Source organism: Mixophyes fleayi, chromosome 3 (genome assembly GCF_038048845.1).
Source record: "Mixophyes fleayi isolate aMixFle1 chromosome 3, aMixFle1.hap1, whole genome shotgun sequence".
NCBI lineage: Eukaryota > Metazoa > Chordata > Amphibia > Anura > Limnodynastidae > Mixophyes > Mixophyes fleayi.
Genome location: NC_134404.1, coordinates 289,879,777 through 289,900,107, shown reverse-complemented (window position 1 = coordinate 289,900,107; position 20,331 = coordinate 289,879,777). Strand labels below are relative to the sequence as shown.

The 20,331-nt window shown below is 44.5% G+C and overlaps 1 protein-coding gene across 5 annotated transcripts in view; it reads right to left on the bottom strand.

The window, feature by feature from the left end:
* Positions 1-3,602: 3,602 nt before the first annotated feature.
* The window catches only part of ABHD12 (abhydrolase domain containing 12, lysophospholipase), a 95,769-nt gene continuing 79,040 nt past the window's right edge, over positions 3,603-20,331 (bottom strand). For all 5 annotated transcript variants that reach the window (XM_075203784.1, XM_075203786.1, XM_075203785.1 and 2 more), the window contains 7 exons: positions 19,843-19,972; positions 19,200-19,237; positions 17,749-17,828; positions 17,368-17,450; positions 9,881-9,959; positions 8,312-8,439; positions 3,603-5,278 (listed from right to left, as the gene is read on the bottom strand). In XM_075203784.1, the coding sequence (XP_075059885.1) occupies positions 5,248-5,278; positions 8,312-8,439; positions 9,881-9,959; positions 17,368-17,450; positions 17,749-17,828; positions 19,200-19,237; positions 19,843-19,972 (569 nt within the window). In that variant the 3' untranslated portion in view covers positions 3,603-5,247. The remainder of the gene's footprint in view (positions 5,279-8,311; positions 8,440-9,880; positions 9,960-17,367; positions 17,451-17,748; positions 17,829-19,199; positions 19,238-19,842; positions 19,973-20,331) is intronic.

The following is a 20,331-nucleotide window of genomic DNA, read 5'->3' as shown; positions in this document are numbered from 1 at the left end:
GTAGTCAGTAACATTTAATCAAATGAAGATACCTGTATGTAATAACATATCAGCAGATATTTTATACAAGTGCTACAAGCTATAACAAACAAATCAAGCAATAAAGCAGGAAGGAGTAGGGGGCCGCAGGTGAAGGCTCGGAGGGCTGCCCGTTGCCCATTACTGATTTAAGGTCTTCTCTCTGATGCAGTACATGCATGTCTGAAGACAGTACATGAAAATGGGTAAATAATAAATAATTAGCGAGTTGTGTTGGGTTTCTGTGAATGCACCTGCTCTATTCTGAACACACATTTGATGAGGCATTTACCAGAACATTCAGCATCTGTTCACACTTACTTATGCCTGGTACAAACTGGAAGTTTCATTCCAATGTTTCTCAGTGCAATGGAAAATAATTGTATCTAAAAACGTTTATTTTTTCAGTATAATTTACTTCCTACTAAATACCTCCTCCTGCAATATTCACTGAAGCAAACAGAAACCTGTATGGTGTAAAAGGAACTGGTTTGTTGTTGGGGGTCTTCTCTTTGGTACACATCAACCTTCTTACCTTGCTCTAGCAACATATTTCCTTTTATTTATTTTACTTTTGTAAATGTAATTATATTAAAATATGGATGTTACTATATTAGCGAATCATAAAAATAATTTTAAACTAAAATTAATAATTTGTTTATTGCAAAAAAGGATCATGGGGGACTCAAACCACAGCATATGAATCCTAGTACTAGATAGTGCAAATCACTAGTAAGTGTGTCTAGAAACATTCTGCCATACAGTATAGTACATGGCACCAGCAGGGTGTGAGAAGGTTGTGTCCTAATAAGGCTACAGACATACCTACACGATTTCTTCTGTACATCCTCAGTAATGGCATTGGCCTCATGTCAATGAGATGAAACTCTACCAATATAAAGGTGTCAAATATCAGATATGCAAATCAATACTCTAAAACTAAATAATGTGGAATTACATGTACAACTCTGAAAACATGGCATTACTGTATCACTTTTAGATGACCCACACAAGAAACTATAGTCTGACATACAATAAACTAACCTAAAATAAAATAAAAGAATAAACAAAACTAGCAGAGAACTGTAAAGAGCCCAGTAAACAGGCAATAAGTAGAGTAATGCAGTGTGTACCTCAGTGGGCTGTGTGTTTGTAGACATAGAAATATTGTCTTATTACTATTGTATAAATCATTGGTATTGTCTTCTAACAAACGCAAAAATGCATGGATCCTATTTTTGCCTTTAATAAAGACATAGTTTTATAAAAACGAATGCAAATCCTACACATTAAACATTCCCATGAATAATCACCAAGTTACATCATGCAATGGCTACAATTTGTACATATAATGAAACAAAACAATATTTGGGAATGAATCATGTCACTAGATCTTTAAAATTGAGACTCCTGTCCCTGTGATACTCTATGGCTATCAGCAGTGCTCCGGGTGCCGACAGCCACAGATCTGATAGCTCGGCTGACTGATAGCAGCCGCGCAGGTGACCTCCTCTGCATAACGCAGAGGACATGTTATCACTGCTATCCAATCAGTTGAGAAGGAGAGTGTGTGGTCTGCTCTCCCTCCTTCCACTGTGTGGGTCCAGCGTCTGTGTGACAGGTAAGGGGCACGTGGGGAGGCTGAGTGGCGTGTATGGGGCACGTGGGGAAGCTGAGTGGCGTGTATGGGGCACGTGGGGAGGCTGAGTGGCGTGTATGGGGCACGTGGGGAGGCTGAGTGGCGTGTATGGGGCACGTGGGGAGGCTGAGTGGCGTGTATGGGGCACGTGGGGAGGCTGAGTGGCGTGTATGGGGCACGTGGGGAGGCTGAGTGGCGTGTATGGGGCACGTGGGGAAGCTGAGTGGCGTGTATGGGGCACGTGGGGAGGCTGAGTGGCGTGTATGGGGCACGTGGGGAGGCTGAGTGGCGTGTATGGGGCACGTGGGGAGGCTGAGTGGCGTGTATGGGGCACGTGGGGAGGCTGAGTGGCGTGTATGGGGCACGTGGGGAGGCTGAGTGGCGTGTATGGGGCACGTGGGGAGGCTGAGTGGCGTGTATGGGGCACGTGGGGAGGCTGAGTGGCGTGTATGGGGCACGTGGGGAGGCTGAGTGGCGTGTATGGGGCACGTGGGGAGGCTGAGTGGCGTGTATGGGGCACGTGGGGAAGCTGAGTGGCGTGTATGGGGCACGTGGGGAGGCTGAGTGGCGTGTATGGGGCACGTGGGGAGGCTGAGTGGCGTGTATGGGGCACGTGGGGAGGCTGAGTGGCGTGTATGGGGCACGTGGGGAGGCTGAGTGGCGTGTATGGGGCACGTGGGGAGGCTGAGTGGCGTGTATGGGGCACGTGGGGAGGCTGAGTGGCGTGTATGGGGCACGTGGGGAGGCTGAGTGGCGTGTATGGGGCACGTGGGGAGGCTGAGTGGCGTGTATGGGGCACGTGGGGAGGCTGAGTGGCGTGTATGGGGCACGTGGGGAGGCTGAGTGGCGTGTATGGGGCACGTGGGGAGGCTGAGTGGCGTGTATGGGGCACGTGGGGAGGCTGAGTGGCGTGTATGGGGCATGTGTGGGGAGGCCGAGAGGCATGTGTGGGGTATGTGGGTAGATCTCATGGCATGTGGAGAGGTTTAATGTGTATGTAAGGGGCACGTGATGAGGTCTGGTGGGAATGAGAAGAGGTCTGAGGGGCATGTTGGCTATTTATGTATTTTTTTTTATCCCCACTTCAACACAGTGATTCCCTCCACAGTGATTGTGGATATAGAAGCAGCGTGAGCTGCTGTGGAGAGACTGTAAGTACCCTTTGAACCCTCCTCCGCTGGACACAGCAGCAAGGTAAGAGCTGAGTTGATTATTATTATGAACATTTTGACAATGTTGGATATCTTATTTTTCATTTAGCGAGATATTGTAAATGATGTTATAATTTCAATGTATGTGCGTTATGTATGCCCATGTTTATACTGTGTATATGTAATGCACACATATATAAAAGGTAAAGTTGGCTCTTTGCCGTATCTATCTGTATTTTTTGTCTCTTAGGCTCCAAATGGTTGGCCACCCCTGTACTAGATGATGGATATAGAGATGGTTTATAGGTACTTATTGCTTTGTGAAGGAGCTGTACACATTTCTGTAGGAAGAAGCCTGTGATGGTATTTTATACTACTTGAAATTCTCTACAATTAGGCGTTGGAATTCAGATTTCACACTTCTGAAACAATGTTATATCACATATTCTTAACCTTTCTTAGCTGGTACCTAAACTATGGCCATTATTCAGCTCTACAACCTACAGTTTCATTCTGTAATGAATAATAAACCACTTTTTAAATTGTCTTATTGTTGGCTACAATTTTGTATATAAGACGTTTCAAAGGAAGATAATGAAGACATGAATAGTTATTAGGTCTTTGTACACAATAGGTGAGGAACCCCTGTTCTCCTGTAATGTAACTCACGGTCATACACAACCCACAAATCTGTTCTTCATACACCAGTACAAACTCTAGGATGCTAGTTTATATCATGGTTTGTTTAAAAAAACAAAAAAACATTCAAATGCACAAAGGATTTGCAAAACATATCACAGAACAACCATTTTCATATTCCAGAAATAATGCAGACTACATATTTTCCATTTAAAGCCATACTATGTTTTTAGAACCTTAAATATTCAATTTCTAGTACAGTTTCATCAACAGTATCAAATAAGTAAATCAGCTTTAAGTAGGTAAGACATACATATCTTCTGAATGTGTAGAACATCAGATTTGATGCAATAAATGTCTCCATTCCATTCACATTGGTAACTTTCAACACTGCAACTCTTGCAGAACTACACGACCAATGCTGCCAGCTAATCTGTGGTATGCACCTAACTAAGGATTGTGGGAGATTAGTTCTGCCAAGATCTCTTATAGTGTGAACAGTATAGGTTACTCAATACACTGGCGTGCCAGACCAAGAAAACAAAAGTAGTTGTACAATGTGCAATTAGTTTATAACTTCTATAGGCCAGTGCAATCTGGAATGTTGCATATATTCTCGTGGGCTGCGTCCGATCACAGTCAGCTTGCCATAAAAAGGAGGCTATGGAAGAGCAGTATATCCACATTCTCCAGGTACACCTCCCTGCTGTTTCCTATCAAACCTCTGTATTAATAAAACACTGTTTTGCTATTTGGAATATTACATGGATTTAATTAATTCAAATAGAACCACACCCAGAATGACAATAATAAATAAACCAATGATTGTTTCATGACCAGTGTGTCATTTGATGCCTCATATGCAATATAGGCAGTTATAATAATAAAAACCTGTTAAAATGAGGACAATAAAGGTTTTGTCTACATTTTAACAGTGCACTCAAAGCATGTTCTCAAAGCCTCCCTGCAGCATAGTGTACTTTGTACCAAGTGCTAATGGCAATGTTGGAACTGACAAGATGCACAGCAAATAACGCTTGTTAGAAATCGGCTAGGTGTACAGGTCCATATGATTATATTATTTTTGGACTATCAATGAGAAAGTACCAGGCTTTAAAAACGTGCAGTGAATGCCTGATATTAATGCCCATGTGTACAAGCCTTTAAGAAGTAGAGTTAAGCTCATTATTCTGAACACTGCATCTGGGGTAAGCAGCTGATTCCCCATACAAATCACACACCTATGCTCTATCTGGTCAGAGGGAGTCCTTACGGACAGCAAATGGAAAAGAGAACGGGCATTATAAATAACAGTAACATGCAAAATCTCTTAACTTATTGCGTTGATGGTGTATACTGGACCCAACTCCTCAAGTGAAAGACAGCAGCTCTCTTAATTATCAAGTAAGACCACAAGCTTGCTCATGAATAGTAACTTCGTCAGAATCCTGCCACAGTGGGACGCCAGGTAACAGACACCCCACTTTCTGACAATTTGTTCCACTGGAGATTTCTGCGTTAGATATTCTGGTTATGCATTAGTTGCTTGTAACATACAGTATAAGTCCCAGCACAGTCTGACGATTGCAGGCAAAACTTACAAAGATAAATAAAATAAAAGTCACGCTTGTCTGATCGTTATACCCCTCTGAAATTGGAATGGATCAAATCCCATATGAAAGTGTGGGCAGCACTGACACAGTAACTCTCGACCTCCTGCTTTCTTCAGGGATATATAAGGATCATATTGCTGGCCCCCAAATCGTGCAGGAACATCCGGATTGTCAGCCTATAGTGGTTCTATTGCTGCTCCGTGCTGCCAAAGAAGTCTCTACAAGGGGGAAAAAGAAATGGTGATTGCACTGGCTTCCATACAAGACACCCAGTCCTTTAGTTCACCACTCACAGCAATCTGTATATTAAGTAACATGATACAGGGAAATTAATTAATTATTTTTAAAGTTATAGTTTCTACATTATTTATGCTGAATAAAACAATGTAATGTAAAGTGTGCTTGGGGTCCCAGACCAATGGGCGCGCACACACAGACACTTGGGGTCCCAGACCAATGGGCGCGCACACACAGACACTTGGGGTCCCAGACCAATGGGCACGCACACACAGACACTTGGGGTCCCAGACCAATGGACGCACACACACAGACACTTGGGGTCCCAGACCAATGGACGCACACACAGACACTTGGGGTCCCAGACCAATGGACGCACACACAGACACTTGGGGATCCCAGACCAATGGACGCACACACAGACACTTGGGGATCCCAGACCAATGGACGCACACACACAGACACTTGGGATCCCAGACCAATGGGCGCACACACAGGCACTTGGGATCCCAGACCAATGGGCGCACACACAGACACTTGGGGTCCCAGACCAATGGGCGCACACACAGGCACTTGGGGTCCCAGACCAATGGGCGCACACACAGGCACTTGGGGTCCCAGACAAATGGACGCACACACAGGCACTTGGGGTCCCAGACCAATGGGCGCACACACAGGCACTTGGGATCCCAGACCAATGGACGCACACACACAGACACTTGGGATCCCAGACCAATGGACGCACACACAGGCACTTGGGGTCCCAGACCAATAGACGCACACACAGACACTTGGGATCCCAGACCAATGGGCGCACACACAGACACTTGGGGTCCCAGACCAATGGGCGCACACACAGGCACTTGGGGTCCCAGACCAATGGACGCACACACAGACACTTGGGATCCCAGACCAATGGACGCACACACAGGCACTTGGGGTCCCAGACCAATGGACGCACACACAGACACTTGGGATCCCAGACCAATGGACGCACACACAGACACTTGGGATCCCAGACCAATGGGCGCACACACAGGCACTTGGGGTCCCAGACCAATGGACGCACACACAGACACTTGGGATCCCAGACCAATGGACGCACACACAGGCACTTGGGATCCCAGACCAATGGGCGCACACACAGGCACTTGGGGTCCCAGACCAATGGGCCCACACACAGGCACTTGGGGTCCCAGACCAATGGACGCACACACAGGCACTTGGGGTCCCAGACCAATGGGCGCACACACAGGCACTTGGGGTCCCAGACCAATGGGCGCACACACAGGCACTTGGGGTCCCAGACCAATGGGCGCACACACAGGCACTTGGGGTCCCAGACCAATGGGCGCACACACAGGCACTTGGGGTCCCAGACCAATGGGCGCACACACAGGCACTTGGGGTCCCAGACCAATGGGCGCACACACAGGCACTTGGGGTCCCAGACCAATGGGCGCACACACAGGCACTTGGGGTCCCAGACCAATGGATGCACACACAGACACTTGGGGTCCCAGACCAATGGACGCACACACAGACAGTTGGGGTCCCAGACCAATGGGCGCACACACAGACACTTGGGGTCCCAGACCAATGGGCGCACACACAGACACTTGGGGTCCCAGACCAATGGGCGCGCACACACAGGCACTTGGGGTCCCAGACCAATGGGCGCACACACAGGCACTTGGGGTCCCAGACCAATGGACGCACACACAGGCACTTGGGGTCCCAGACCAATGGACGCAGACACAGACACTTGGGGTCTCAGACCAATGGGCGCACACACAGACACTTGGGGTCCCAGACCAATGGGCGCGCACACACAGGCACTTGGGGTCCCAGACCAATGGCCGCGCACACACAGGCACTTGGGGTCCCAGACCAATGGCCGCGCACACACAGGCACTTGGGGTCCCAGACCAATGGACGCACACACAGGCACTTGGGATCCCAGACCAATGGGCGCACACACAGGCACTTGAGGTACTGGGTAATAAGGATGGAGAACCATAGCACTAGAAATACAACAAAGAGCTTTAGTGATGTCGCTGGTACCTGATTTATTGATAAGCTGCATTTTCATGAATACGTGTGTGTGTGTGTGTGTGTATGTGTGTGTGTGTGTGTGTGTGTGTGTGTGTGTGTATGTGTGTGTGTGTGTGTGTGTACACATACAGATATACCCCAATGGGCACACACACAGGCACTTGAGGTACTGGGTAATAAGGATGGAGAACCATAGCACTAGAAATACAACAAAGAGCGGCCTGTTTAGCGTATTGGGGATAGTTGAAGTGATCTTATCAAGAGGATTGTACGTCTTTTCACCACCTCAAAATACAGAAAATGCCACTCCATTAATATGAGCTAAAATTATTTTAACAGACACCCTGTTCTCCTTACTAATTCAGTAGACCTTGCACTCATTATTGGTGCTCATAAATACCGCTTACGCTGCGAGTACTGATATTTACATAATGGACGTGTTCTTTTAAGAAGTCGATCTGGCGAGAATTTTGAGAATAAAGCTTTGTTTTTTTCTTTACAAATAGCACACATCACAGTGTCACCGTTTCTTGTGGATTCCAAAAGCCCACACGCAATCCTCCTGACCTCTCTATTTCTACTTACGTGCCAGAGTGTACAAGGGGATTATATGCAAAGACATGTGACAATCCGCACAGGGTGAAATGAGAATGAAAGTAGAGGAGCAGCTATGTACTTTCATCACACAATGCTATTGTGCACTGGCTTGTTTTGCCTAAATGCGACTGAATAATAAAGGAAACCGTTTCCCACGTATATGTTAAACTGAGCGATATCACAGCTAGGTCTGGTACAAAGAGAACACTGTGTACTGGCACTGACACACTGAGGAACTTGGCTGTATTGAAAACCCTGATTGGAGCAGCTACAATTTGTATAGACATTATGTGAAATCTACACAGCATTTCATGTAAATGTGACACAGGCAATGAATGCAGGCTGCCCGGTGTCCTGCTTACCTCAATATCTGCCGCAGATCTGGACTCCTGTATATGTACTTGTGCCTGTAGCCGAGATCTTTATGGAAAGGGACAAACTGCACTTTGAAATCACGGAAACTTCGTGCTGGGGCAGCAATGTTGTAAAGCTGTAAAAATAACACAAATAAAAGAACAACTTTATTTGAAAGACAAAAGCAAAGAAATGAGGCACGTGTACACCACGGGTTGAGGTGTACCAAACCTGACTTTCCAACAACTTGTCATATTACCATATGTGACTATGTTGGAGAATATAAAGCAGTAAACAGTTACATGGTTGCTGAAATGCATGTATGGTGTTCTCTTACAAGTGTACAGTGCCTGAGTGACCAATATATAGACAGCATATATGGTAGAAAAATAATTAAATGTATGGTTAAAGTGGATTGTAGCAGTCATGTGTGCTAAGCAATTATTTTATATCAGGGGGGGGAAAAATTGATACACTTCATTCTCACAAAAAATGGCAACATCCACAATTTTATTTAACCCGAGTATTGATACACACCACATAACAAAGCTTTTGATTTTTTTGTTTGTTTTATATATGGCATTAAATCTGGTTATCAAATATAAACTACATCAATGCTGAACTGTATCATGTATTTCATTAGGATGCGTCATTAGTCATGAAACAAGCTTGCTCAGCTCTATATATCAGCTATGACAAGGAGGTAATACAATTTTCAGTGTTTATCATAGTGCTGAAAATGACAAGACACATACACTATTAAAAAAAATGAAAAGATCCTTTATGAACATGCAAAAATGCAGTTCTCTGATGTTGTGTTACTTTGTGGGCGATTCAATTAGCCCTGAGGTTCCATAGTAACCCTGCGTGTAAGGTTTCCGTGTGCAATTTTATCATTACCGTATTTGTGCAGAAACATAACGTGCGAGGCTACTACGGAACTTCTCGGCTAGGTGTAATCACACACAATTATATGGGTAATCACATGGCTTAACGGTACTGCCTGAAGGATGAAAATGGTTTCTCCTCATCGGAAAGCTGGGTGGATCACAGCATTTATGCAGTTTCCAGGTTTGGAATATTTGAATAGAGCTTAACGGATTATCCTTGTATATGTGACCAAATGGGGGAATCTAAAGATTGCTCAGAGAAAGGTTTCATCAGGCATGCTTTGCATTACAAACAAATTCTTTATAGTCTAAAACAATCCAGCTGCATGTAAGGTACTAACAGGTCTATTACAGAAAGAGGAAAGGTGCGCCCAAATACTGGAATAAACAGTTCTACTGCACACGCAATACAGATGGCAGCGGAAGTCCACCGACAGCCCATGTTTTAAACCTCAACTGCCCAGCCAACAAATACAGAGAGAAGTCTGGCACAAACCCATATCACCCGTAGAGCGCTGGAGAGTAGCTGAATTTCCTATTGCCCTGTCTGAAACCTGGACAGAGTTTGTGTAAATAATATAGTTTCATTTTACCAGCACCGTATGACATATCCAGAATAATACAATACAAATAGAAGACTATGAATAGAATGAATATACTAGACAACCTCGTGCACAGATGAAGTACCTTTCGTCCTAGATGGAATGGGATCACAGGGTCATCTTCTGCATGTAGAATCAGCAACGGGCATGAGATGTATTTCACACTAGAACAGTAGTAGACAGCATTTAGTTTTAACAGCCAAGATCATGTTATTAAGTAGTGAAGTCTTAAAGGAAGACAACTGAGCTTCCACAATTCCTGTTCCTCTGTTATGTGCATTAAAACCAATTAATAATAAAAAAAAAATAGTCAACTAGCCAGGTAAACAATAACTGTGTGGAACGATTCAATCTCAAGTCATGAACACGTGTGTGGAAGGAATGAAAAGAAAGGACTGAAGCACCTAAAACACTAAAGTAATACTATAGAAATTAAAAAAGAGGATTTATATACTTACGTTAAATCCGTTTCTCTGATTCTGTCTTTGGGACACTGCTTACCATGGGTTGTGGAGGGGAGCACGGGAGTTGGCACCTAGCTAGTTAATCTTTAGCACTGCTGACAGACCCCTCCCCTCTACAATCCGCCCGCCTCTTCCTCCTCAGTTAATTCAAAAAGCCCCAAGGAGAAAGGTCAATCAACCAAGAGCATACAGAGGAAAGGGGGGTGTCTGGGGGACACTGCTTACAATGGGGACGTTCTAAAGCAGCCCCCTAAGGGTGGGACTGCTCTGGAAGCTCCGCTCGTAGAGCACTACGAGCGAAATTTGCATCCGCGGATGCGAATACATTAAATTGATAGAATTTGGTAAATGTGTGGACAGAAGACCAGGTGGCTGCCCTGCAAAGCTGGTCCGCAGAAGCCATATTTCTCGCTGCCCACAACGCCCCTACCGATCTGGTGGAATGGGCCGTAAGTCTCCCTGGCACAGGATGGTTAGCCCTTATATAAGCCTGCTTAATAGTTGCCGTAATCCATCTCGCAATGGACTGTTTTGAGGCTGGCCAGTCGCTTTTGTTAGAATCATAAAGAACAAACAGAGAATCGGTACGTCTAATCTGAGATGCTCTTTTGACATAAATACGGAGAGCCCTAACCACATCTAACTTTTCCATAGACCGCAGATCAGAATGAGAAGTAGATGAAAAAACCGGAACTACAATTTCCTGGTTCAAATGGAAGGAATACACTACTTTTGGAACAAAAGAGGGGAGTGTTCTCAAAACCGCTCTGTCCTCGTGAAAAACCAGATATGGTTCCCAGCAAGACAGAGCTCCCAATTCCGACACCCTACACGCCGATGCAACTGCCAAAAGAAAAACAACCTTCCAGGTCAAACACCTAAAATCTGCCTCAAGTAAAGGCTCAAAAGGAGGCCCTTTAAGCATGTCCAGTACCAGGTTAAGATCCCATGGTGCTGTAGGCGGAACATAGGGAGATTAAATATGTAAGACTCCCTGAAGAAAAGTCTTGATATCTGGCAAATCCGCCGATTTCAGTTGAAAGAAGACTGAAAGTGTTGATACCTGAACCCTTAGGGAACCTAAACGAAGCCCTGCTTCCAGCCCACCCTGAAGAAAAGCCAATAAGCGAGGGAGACGATAGGAAGACGTGTGACATGTCCTATTTTTGCACCATCTGATATAGGCTCGCCAAATCCGGTGGTAGAAGCGAGCTGAAACTGGCTTTCAAGCTCGCATCATAGTGTTCACTACACTGGAGGAAAAACCTCTAGCCCTCCAGAGGCTGGCTTCAACAGCCATGCCGTTAAACTGAGTTGAGGTAAATTCTGGTGACGAAAAGGACCTTGAAGAAGAAGGTCGTCTCGTGCCGGAAGACGATATCCTTGTCCTTCCGCCATTGAGATTATGTCCGCGTACCACACTCGACGCGGCCATGAGGGAGCTATTAGTATTACCGGCAGATGCCTTGCCTTACTCGTTTGAGCACGCGAGGAAGCATGGGAATCTGAGGAAACAGGTATCCCAACCTGAATTCCCATGACATCGCCCTTGCGCAAAACCTGTGAACTTTTTTGTTGTGTCTGGACGCAATGAGATCTATATCCGGAAGACGTTATCTGTGAACTAAAGACTGAAATACTTCCGGATGGAGTGACCACTCCCCCGGCATCATTTGATTTCGACTTAGGTAGTCGGCCTCCCAATTCTTCATTCCCGGAACATACTGTTCTGCCCAAGCAAAAATCTGAGCTGCAATCTTCATTGCGGCTGCACTCCTGGTTCCTCCATGCCTGTTGACATATGCCACGGCCGTGGCATTGTTGGACTGAACTCTGACAGGGTGGCCCCGAAGGAGGGTCTGTGCCCCCCGAAAAGCTAAAAGAATTGCCTTCAATTCCAACGCATTTATTGATAAGGTTGACTCCTGAACAGACCAGAGTCGTTGGAGCCGGAGGTGCAGGATTACCGCCCCCCAACCTCTTAGGCTGGCGTCTGTTGTGGCTATGATCCATGACCATGGAGCCAAAGACCTGCCCACCGACATGTGATCCTGATTCAGCCACCACTGGAGCGATTCTCTCGCCCCCGGAGACAGCGAGATCCTCTGGAGATCCACGCGTAGGTGGGATCCTGACCATTTCTGTAACAGATCCTACTGGAAGCATCGAGAATGAGCCCGACCGAAGGGGATCGTTTCGAAGAAGGCCACCATCTTCCCAAGCAGCCGCATGCACAAATGAATTGAGGGATTGGGAGAGGACAAGACCCGAGTTGTTATAGCCCGGATTGAACTGATCTTTTCCGTAGGCAGGAACACCTTCTGCCGACTGGTATCCATGATGAGCCCCAGGAAGACAATGCGCTGACACGGAAACATCTGGGATTTCTTTAAGTTTATCAACCACCCATGGCTCTCGAGGACCGCTATGGTGAGTGATAAGTGCTGACGTAAGCAAATCTTTGAGGAGGATTTGATGAGTAGATCGTCTAAATACGGGACAACCTGAACTCCCTCTAGGTGAAGACACGCTGCCATCACCGACATGATCTTCGTGAAGACCCTTGGAGCTGTGGAGAGGCCGAAAGGAAGAGCCCGGAACTGATACTGGGAGTTCCCCACTGTGAACCTCAGGAGGGACTGATGATTGCACCAAATGGGAATGTGGAGGTATGCATCTTTTATGTCTATGGATGCCATAAAACTGATCCTTCTCTAGATCCTCAGGGACTCCATTCGAAATTTGTCCACTCGTAAGTGCACATTTAGGCTCTTTAGGTTTAAAATGGGTCGAAATGACCCGTCCAGCTTCTTGACCAGAAAAAGATTTGAATAAAAACCCTTTTCTTTTCTGGTTGTCTGGGACCCTGCAAATAACCTTTTGCGAAAGAAGAGAGGCGACACAGGCCTGCATTGCCTGTCTTCTTTGGGGATCTCAGGGTAGCGAGGTTACAAAGAAGCGCTGTGGTATCGGCCCCATCAGATCTATCATGTACCCTCTTGAAATAATGCCCCGAATCTTGGGATGACGCTGTCCAATGTTCCTGAAAAAGAGACAGACGTCCCCCCACCAGCGCCACCTCTTGGAGAATAGAGTGGCAGTCAGGACGCAGACTTCTCCTGAGTCTTGGAGGCCTGGCGCCTAGCTGCAAACAAGGACCTGCCTCTGACAGACGAGCCTCCAAAAATTCGGTTGTCTACCCTTAAACGACTGTCCCCTGGGCAAGAATGTTCCCCGAAAGGACTGACGAAAGGGGCTAAACTGTGGGGTCTGGCCTCTACCGGAGAAACCCGGCAAAGAGGTGCTCTTGCCCCCCGTTGCCTGGGAAATTATCTAATTCCGGGCCAAACAGACCTGCTGCAGAAAAAGGAATGGATTCCATGGATTTCTTTGACTCAGAATCTCCTTCCCAGGATTTCAGCCATAACGTTCTTCTTGCTGAAACAGAGGCAGCCTGTATAAAGGAGGACACAGAAGCTGTGCTCTGAGCCGCCTCATAAATATATCCGGACGCCTCCTTTAAATGTAACGCTAGGGTAATTAATTCTGGGTCCTGTAAGGTCTGTGCCATTTGCTCTGTCCATGCTTCCATGTCTTTAGCAACCCAAGCTGAAGCAAAAGTGGATCTAAAGGAAGAACCCGCTGCTACAAATATAGATTTTAACTGGGATTCCACTCTGCGGTCAGTGGTATTTTGCAGAGTTGCTGAGCCCGGGGCTGGAAGGAGAGTGTGTCGGGCCAAACGGGCTACTGGAGTATCTACTTTCGGAATTTCCTCCCAGCGAGCCATGTCCTCCTCCTGTAATGGATACAGGGAAGAGAACCTCTTTGGAAGAGGGAACTTTTTATCAGGCTGTTTCCAGGCTCCCTCTGCAATATCTTTGAGTTCTACAGAAGGGGGAAAACGAATAACCTTCCTTTTGGCCTTCTTAAAGAGACTTCTGTCTCTAGGACTAGGATCCTCCATTTCTGGGAGGTCCAACGCTTGCCTCACCGCTAAAACCAAATCATCAATAAACTGATATTTAGTGATTTCTTCCTGATCCAAGGATTGAACCTGGTCAGAATCCAAATTTGATTCTCTTTCCTCTTCTGAAAATTCCTCTGAATCAGAAAGGACCATGAGAGGATTAGCGGATCTAAGCCGCTTTCTTTTAGCTGGGGGCAGGTTTGGGGATTTAAGTAACTGGTTAAGTTTGTCCAAACCCTTTATAAATGCTGAGGACCATGCAGGTTCTGTGGGTTCAAGACGGCTGGTCCGTAAGCAAAGAGGAAGGTCCTGCTATAGCCGTTTTAGTAGAAACCGTGGAAGCAGGGAGCCCCACAGGTGTAATAGCATTATTTGTCACAGAGGCTGCCACACTAGACAACAATTGAGTAGATTGGAAGATCATCTGTGCTAAAGAGGAAACCGACTGTGTCAGGGACGCTACCCAGGCCGGTTCCTCAGTCAGTAGGGCTGGAAGGAGTTGGGTTTGCGCAGAGGGGACCTCTCCTTCACAGACTGAGCAGAGCGCCAACGGGTCTTTCTGCCCATTTGGTATTTTAACCTTACATCTGGAACATGTAAAATATTTTGCCATAGGGCCTTTTCCCTTTTCTGACATTTTAAAAAGGAAAAAGCACACCAAACACACTTAGATAAGAGATATTTTGAGAGAGACAGAGTATACAACAAGTAACAGACTAATGTGTAATAAAAGCTGTACTTGTATGTGTGTAACAGATTAAAAGGTATATGTGCAAGTAAGAAGATTTTAACAATCCTACTAGCCTCCCTCCTGTAACCACATAAACAGTCTGTAAATGGTTAAAGAAAGGTTTTGGTACTTAACCAAAAGGGCCACTCAGGGGAGAAGTCCAACAGCAGTGTCCTGGTGCCTGCTCCCTTGGAGATAAGTTCCTTCCTAGGCTTCTGTTTGGCGCCAGAGGACCGGACTGTACCATCTGTGCTGAAGAGCAGGGGAGTTCTTGTGATAGTTCCCCCTCTGCAGCTTTCTGTCTCTCCTTTTTTTTTTTTAAGGAACTTATCAATGTATCTGGCAGAGTTATGGAGGCCTCTTAAAGAGGTCCCCTGCAGCGTTAATACCCCGATGTCCCCTCCTATTCACCTGAGGGGGGATCTTGGTATGGCCCCCGACTCTCCTCCTTCCTTTTCGTGTACCTCCGCGGTCTGCTGATGTAATCATGGCCCCGGCGAGGTAATACAATAAGCGGCACTCTATGCCTAATAGCAGCGCCGGTTATCGTTGGAGCCTGCAAGAGTGACAGCGGTCCCTGAGACTGCTTGTCACTCTGTACTGTGACCGCTAATGCTCTGCCAGAGTCCGGTCACCGCTGCCCAGCTTCTGCGAGTGTGTTCTCTATATATAGAACACACTCCCAGCTCTGCCCTAAACTAACTGTACTGTAAAAATTAAATATATATAATAATAAATGAAATACATTACTAGCTATTTCTAATAAGTCCAACTCCTTTGGGCACCTAGAAAAAACTGAGGAGGAAGAGGCGGGGGGATTGTAGAGGGGAGGGGTCTGTCAGCAGTGCTAAAGATTAACTAGCTAGGTGCCAACTCCCGTGCTCCCCTCCACAACCCATGGTAAGCAGTGTCCCTCAGACTGGATGAAAGAGAAAACTACTTTTGGACTATAAACAAAATAATAATAAACAAGTAAAAACTATTTAAAAACAAAATTATAATTTCCTAGGAAAGACAAAGCTGTTTATATGCATGAATATTCTTGTTGTAAATTATGGCGGTCAGGCTGGTGTTCTCTGTTCATGCACAATTATTATTATAAATAAACAATATGAATAATAAGGCACCACAAGCCGTCCGCCGGGATGTACAGAGAGTATACAGTAAGACAGAACATAGAAAGACGGGGGAAAAAAACAACACAATAACAATGTAGGCAAAGCCCTACAATGTGGTGCTATCACATCATTGATCGGATACATTGCTGGATTATGCAATAGGCGGATAACAAACTTAAATTCATTTTAAAATATAAGAGAATAGTTGTTCTTTAAAGTAAAAAGAAAACATAAAAAAAAAATGTAGTAAGGTTTTAATCTGGATGTATTACCATGGTAAAGGATCAAGTTAATGGGGCATATTCAATTGTCCGCGGTTTCCGCAGCGGAAAAACTATTACCGGTATTACGGTAATACTCCCTGTGCCGCGAGCTGAAATCCAGTAATAAAAGTACCGTAGTACCGGTATTTACGCGCAATATTACCGTAATGACGGTAATAGTGCGCGGGGCGCGTTACTTTTGGCTGTAACGCCAACAATTGAATATGCCCCTATGAGTCATTCTTGAGTGGACAATTGAGGATAAGAGACTAGGACAGCAACAGGCACAGGTATGACAGGCCCCTTCACATATTCACCCTCAGTAGTGCTTGTTCATGCCTCCGTTCTTCTATACAGTGTTTTTATTAAGTTTTTCATTGTTCGGTTACAAAACAAAAAATGTAAAACCTCAATCTAAACCGCGCAGGGGCAGCAGCAGTGTCATGAAGTCAAACATAAAATATCAGGGTGCATTTAAAAGCAGAAAACATTGGTAATCGTGCATATAGTACAAAGGACAGCGAACCATTGGTATACAGATCGTGTAGAGAGTCATCAGTCTCCGACTGTGGCTTCCGCCAGAGAGAGACACCCTGCCTAGTAATGATTTTAATGAAAATTACATGAGTAAAAAAGACTGCCTTGACCCTTTTAAAAAGCCAATTTGAACAGAGCTTTGAAAACAGCAGAACATAAAAATCGGTGGCGGTGGTGAGGGTTAAAGGAATCTGGATTTTAAATTAAGGACAAGTTCATTTTTATCTGTGGTGTGGGAGGAGAGGGGGCGCTACAAGCGTATTAGCCTGGGGCAACCTGAATCCAGATAATAATACATGTTCCTATGAGATTATAATCCATGTTCACATCATTGATTTTTCCATATTTTATTTAATGCTATGATTAGTGTCTAATGCCAGCAAACATGTGGTGTAAAAGTTAGAATCATACATTTGGTTATTACACCTGTATGTAAAGCGATTAATATGAAAGAATAATTATAAGAAATGGTTAGAAATGTACAGCTTACTTTTCATCATTGGCAAACTTTATGCCACTGGCTGTGATGGGATCAAGGAAGAACCAGTCAAAGCCGGGAAAATACCTGTAAATCTAAATGAAACACAAATACATGTTAGCAGAACAGTTATAGGGACAACAGTATTCCACATCCCTACCACTGAGGGCCACAAATACCCATCCCATTCCAGAATAATATGACGCGTTGATGGGACCATTCCTGCTGTACAATATGCACCATGGTTAGGATAGCGCGCAATTTCTCAGATCAAATGCCACTGAAATATGTCTTCAGGTCCAGTAGGATGGTATAAGGTTTAAGGAACCAGAAATAATCTCCTTACTTTTTTTGTTTTTTTTTACTTAATAACACAAAAAGTTCTGTACTTGCCACGGAAAATGGATGACTTTTTGCCTCTTCGCGAATGTTTGTAAATGGCGATTCCAGTATTAGAGCATCGGGGGGTGTTTCTGGAAGAACAGAACATTTATGTGCAGCTTCAACCACAGGTTAATACAAGTCACAAAGACAAGACTGGGCACTACCTACAAAGCCTGCTCCCTCTGTCATTCTAGTGAATGGTAGGCAGGATGTATTAGTTCTCAATGAGCCCTACAACATCACATTGCATGTGATAGATTTAAAGAGTAACAGGATCAAATCCATGAGTCAGGAAGCAACTGTAATACTACATATTGACTGAGTGAAATGTACAAATCAGCAACAAACATTGCAGCACTGGAATGTGCAAGTTTAATGTGCAAATCCATTAAATAGGTTTTAAATGTTAGTGTCCGGCAATAAGTCAAGCGAGTCAATTTGCTGTTTCAATAAGCACATAATCTCTTAATGCAGTGGATCCCAAACTTTCTCAGTTCGAGGCACCCTTAGGGTCTCCATAATTTTTAAGGCACTCATAAGCCAAAATCTTTACCAATAAGTCCCCCGCCTTGCTTACAAACGGCCCTGGCCGAGGCACCCCTGTGAGATCGCCGTGGCACCCCAGGGAGCCACGGCACACAGTTTGGGAACCACTGTCTTAATGAACAATTATCTATCTCATGGATATGCTTTACCAAAACAATAGTGAAGAACTATTAGACTATCTTGCAATTCTGCTTACATAAAAGTAAAATATTAAAATAATCTAAAAGTAAAAGTAAACTGTTCAGGACACAGTCGGTGGTAATCACAAGAGGACAGTGCTAAGAAGAGCAGAAGGAGGCCCAGGCCCAATATGTGAACTGGAGATTCTGGGCCTGTAGTTATACAGCTGTATGTACTACTAGTCATAAAAACAAAACTGCAAATAATGAATGAGAGCAAGTATCCAGTAAGAAGCAAAGTGGTTGTGTTCAAGAGAGAGCCCCCTATGCCATGCTCTGCAGTGTGTGTAACTAGATCTATAGCTATTTAACTAAGATTAGATGAATGATAACCTAATGGTGAAGCATTAGGAGGGGTCCAGTGTATGTAATGATCCTGTTACATCACTTTTACCTCCGGACAATGTCTAATGACGTGTTGGCCATATGCAGGCCCTTGTGGCTTTGTGCTTCCCACCAGCAATACAGATACAGATCCTATAGTGCCACTGAATAAGTAAGGGACTGGTAAACGTCACAACACTAATAAAATGAGCTACAACATAAAAAGTCCCAGTGATGGAGGTGAAGGCAACAGTACAATACATTATGTACTGCGTTAAAAAGAGCCCACATTGCACAGAAAGTGTCTTTAAGAAACAAAAAAGTTGCAGTAAGAGGCTCTAATGAACAGATTGTTCTCATTTCAGGTCAGGAAACAACGACAAGGACATAATTAAAAAAATAAAGACGTACCTCTTTCACACAGCCTCCTCACCAGATTAGTGGCAACCCTAGAGTCATAAAATACAACCAGTCAGTGAAGCCATCCAGGCCATGCTTGTAATACAGTGTCTGATAATACATATTCAGGAGGAAAACACAAGACTAAACATTCTATCATAGTAACACACGTGATTAGACCACTCTTTACAGCATCCATCCCATCAATGTTTTATACTGTTTTTCCACAGTAGGGTGAACATCACAGACTCCATCTAAGCAGTCATATTTTAAGCTCTCCTACCTCTTATTAAGTGGCACTACCCCCTACTGATCTCCTACAACAACATCCATATTACATGAAGGAAAAGGAAAGATCTGATTGGGTTGCCTGACAAGTTTTCATGCATTATAAGATGATGCCAATGGCTACCTGTGAAATCCATACTTCTAGACCTTACTCTTGAGTTATAAGGCTGTAGTATCAAGTAGAGGAAGTTTTGGTGTAACAATTCAAACAATAGAAAAAATTATATAAAAAGTGCATTTGGGCAAAGAAAACTTTGAAAAAAAGATGAGAACCTAGAGATGATGTATCCTAACAGAAGATTGCTATGTAAGTAAGGATTATATATGTCTTGTCCATTTCTAATTAAGGTAAATGTTTATATTTTACCCTGTACCCAACGAGTGTCCCCATATGTAGACTGGGTTGTCACCACTTCTGGCCTTTATCCAATCAAAGACATGAAGGGCGTCATAGGTCATACCAGTCTCTGATGGAGAGCCAACAGAGTCACCCCATCCTGAAAGAAAACGGAAAAAAAAGATAAAACTTGTAGACTTTGGCCAGCTGGCAACAAACCATCTCTCTGTAAGAGTCCAGGCATATATGAGTCTGCAACACAAAGATCTAAATTAATTATAGTCTACATGCAGTTTGATGGATAAATAAAAATCCTAATGTAAATAAATCCTAATAATCATCCAATACCCATAATAGCTCTGTATTGCTATTATATTGTAGCCCTCCCCTAGCAACACCATTCACTTACAATACATAGAATTTGCTTTGCTTTTTATATATAGATTTGAGGACAGCACAAGCAGATCACAAGAATGAAGCATATTTGCATAGTACTGGCTGTGGAGACGCAGAATGTGA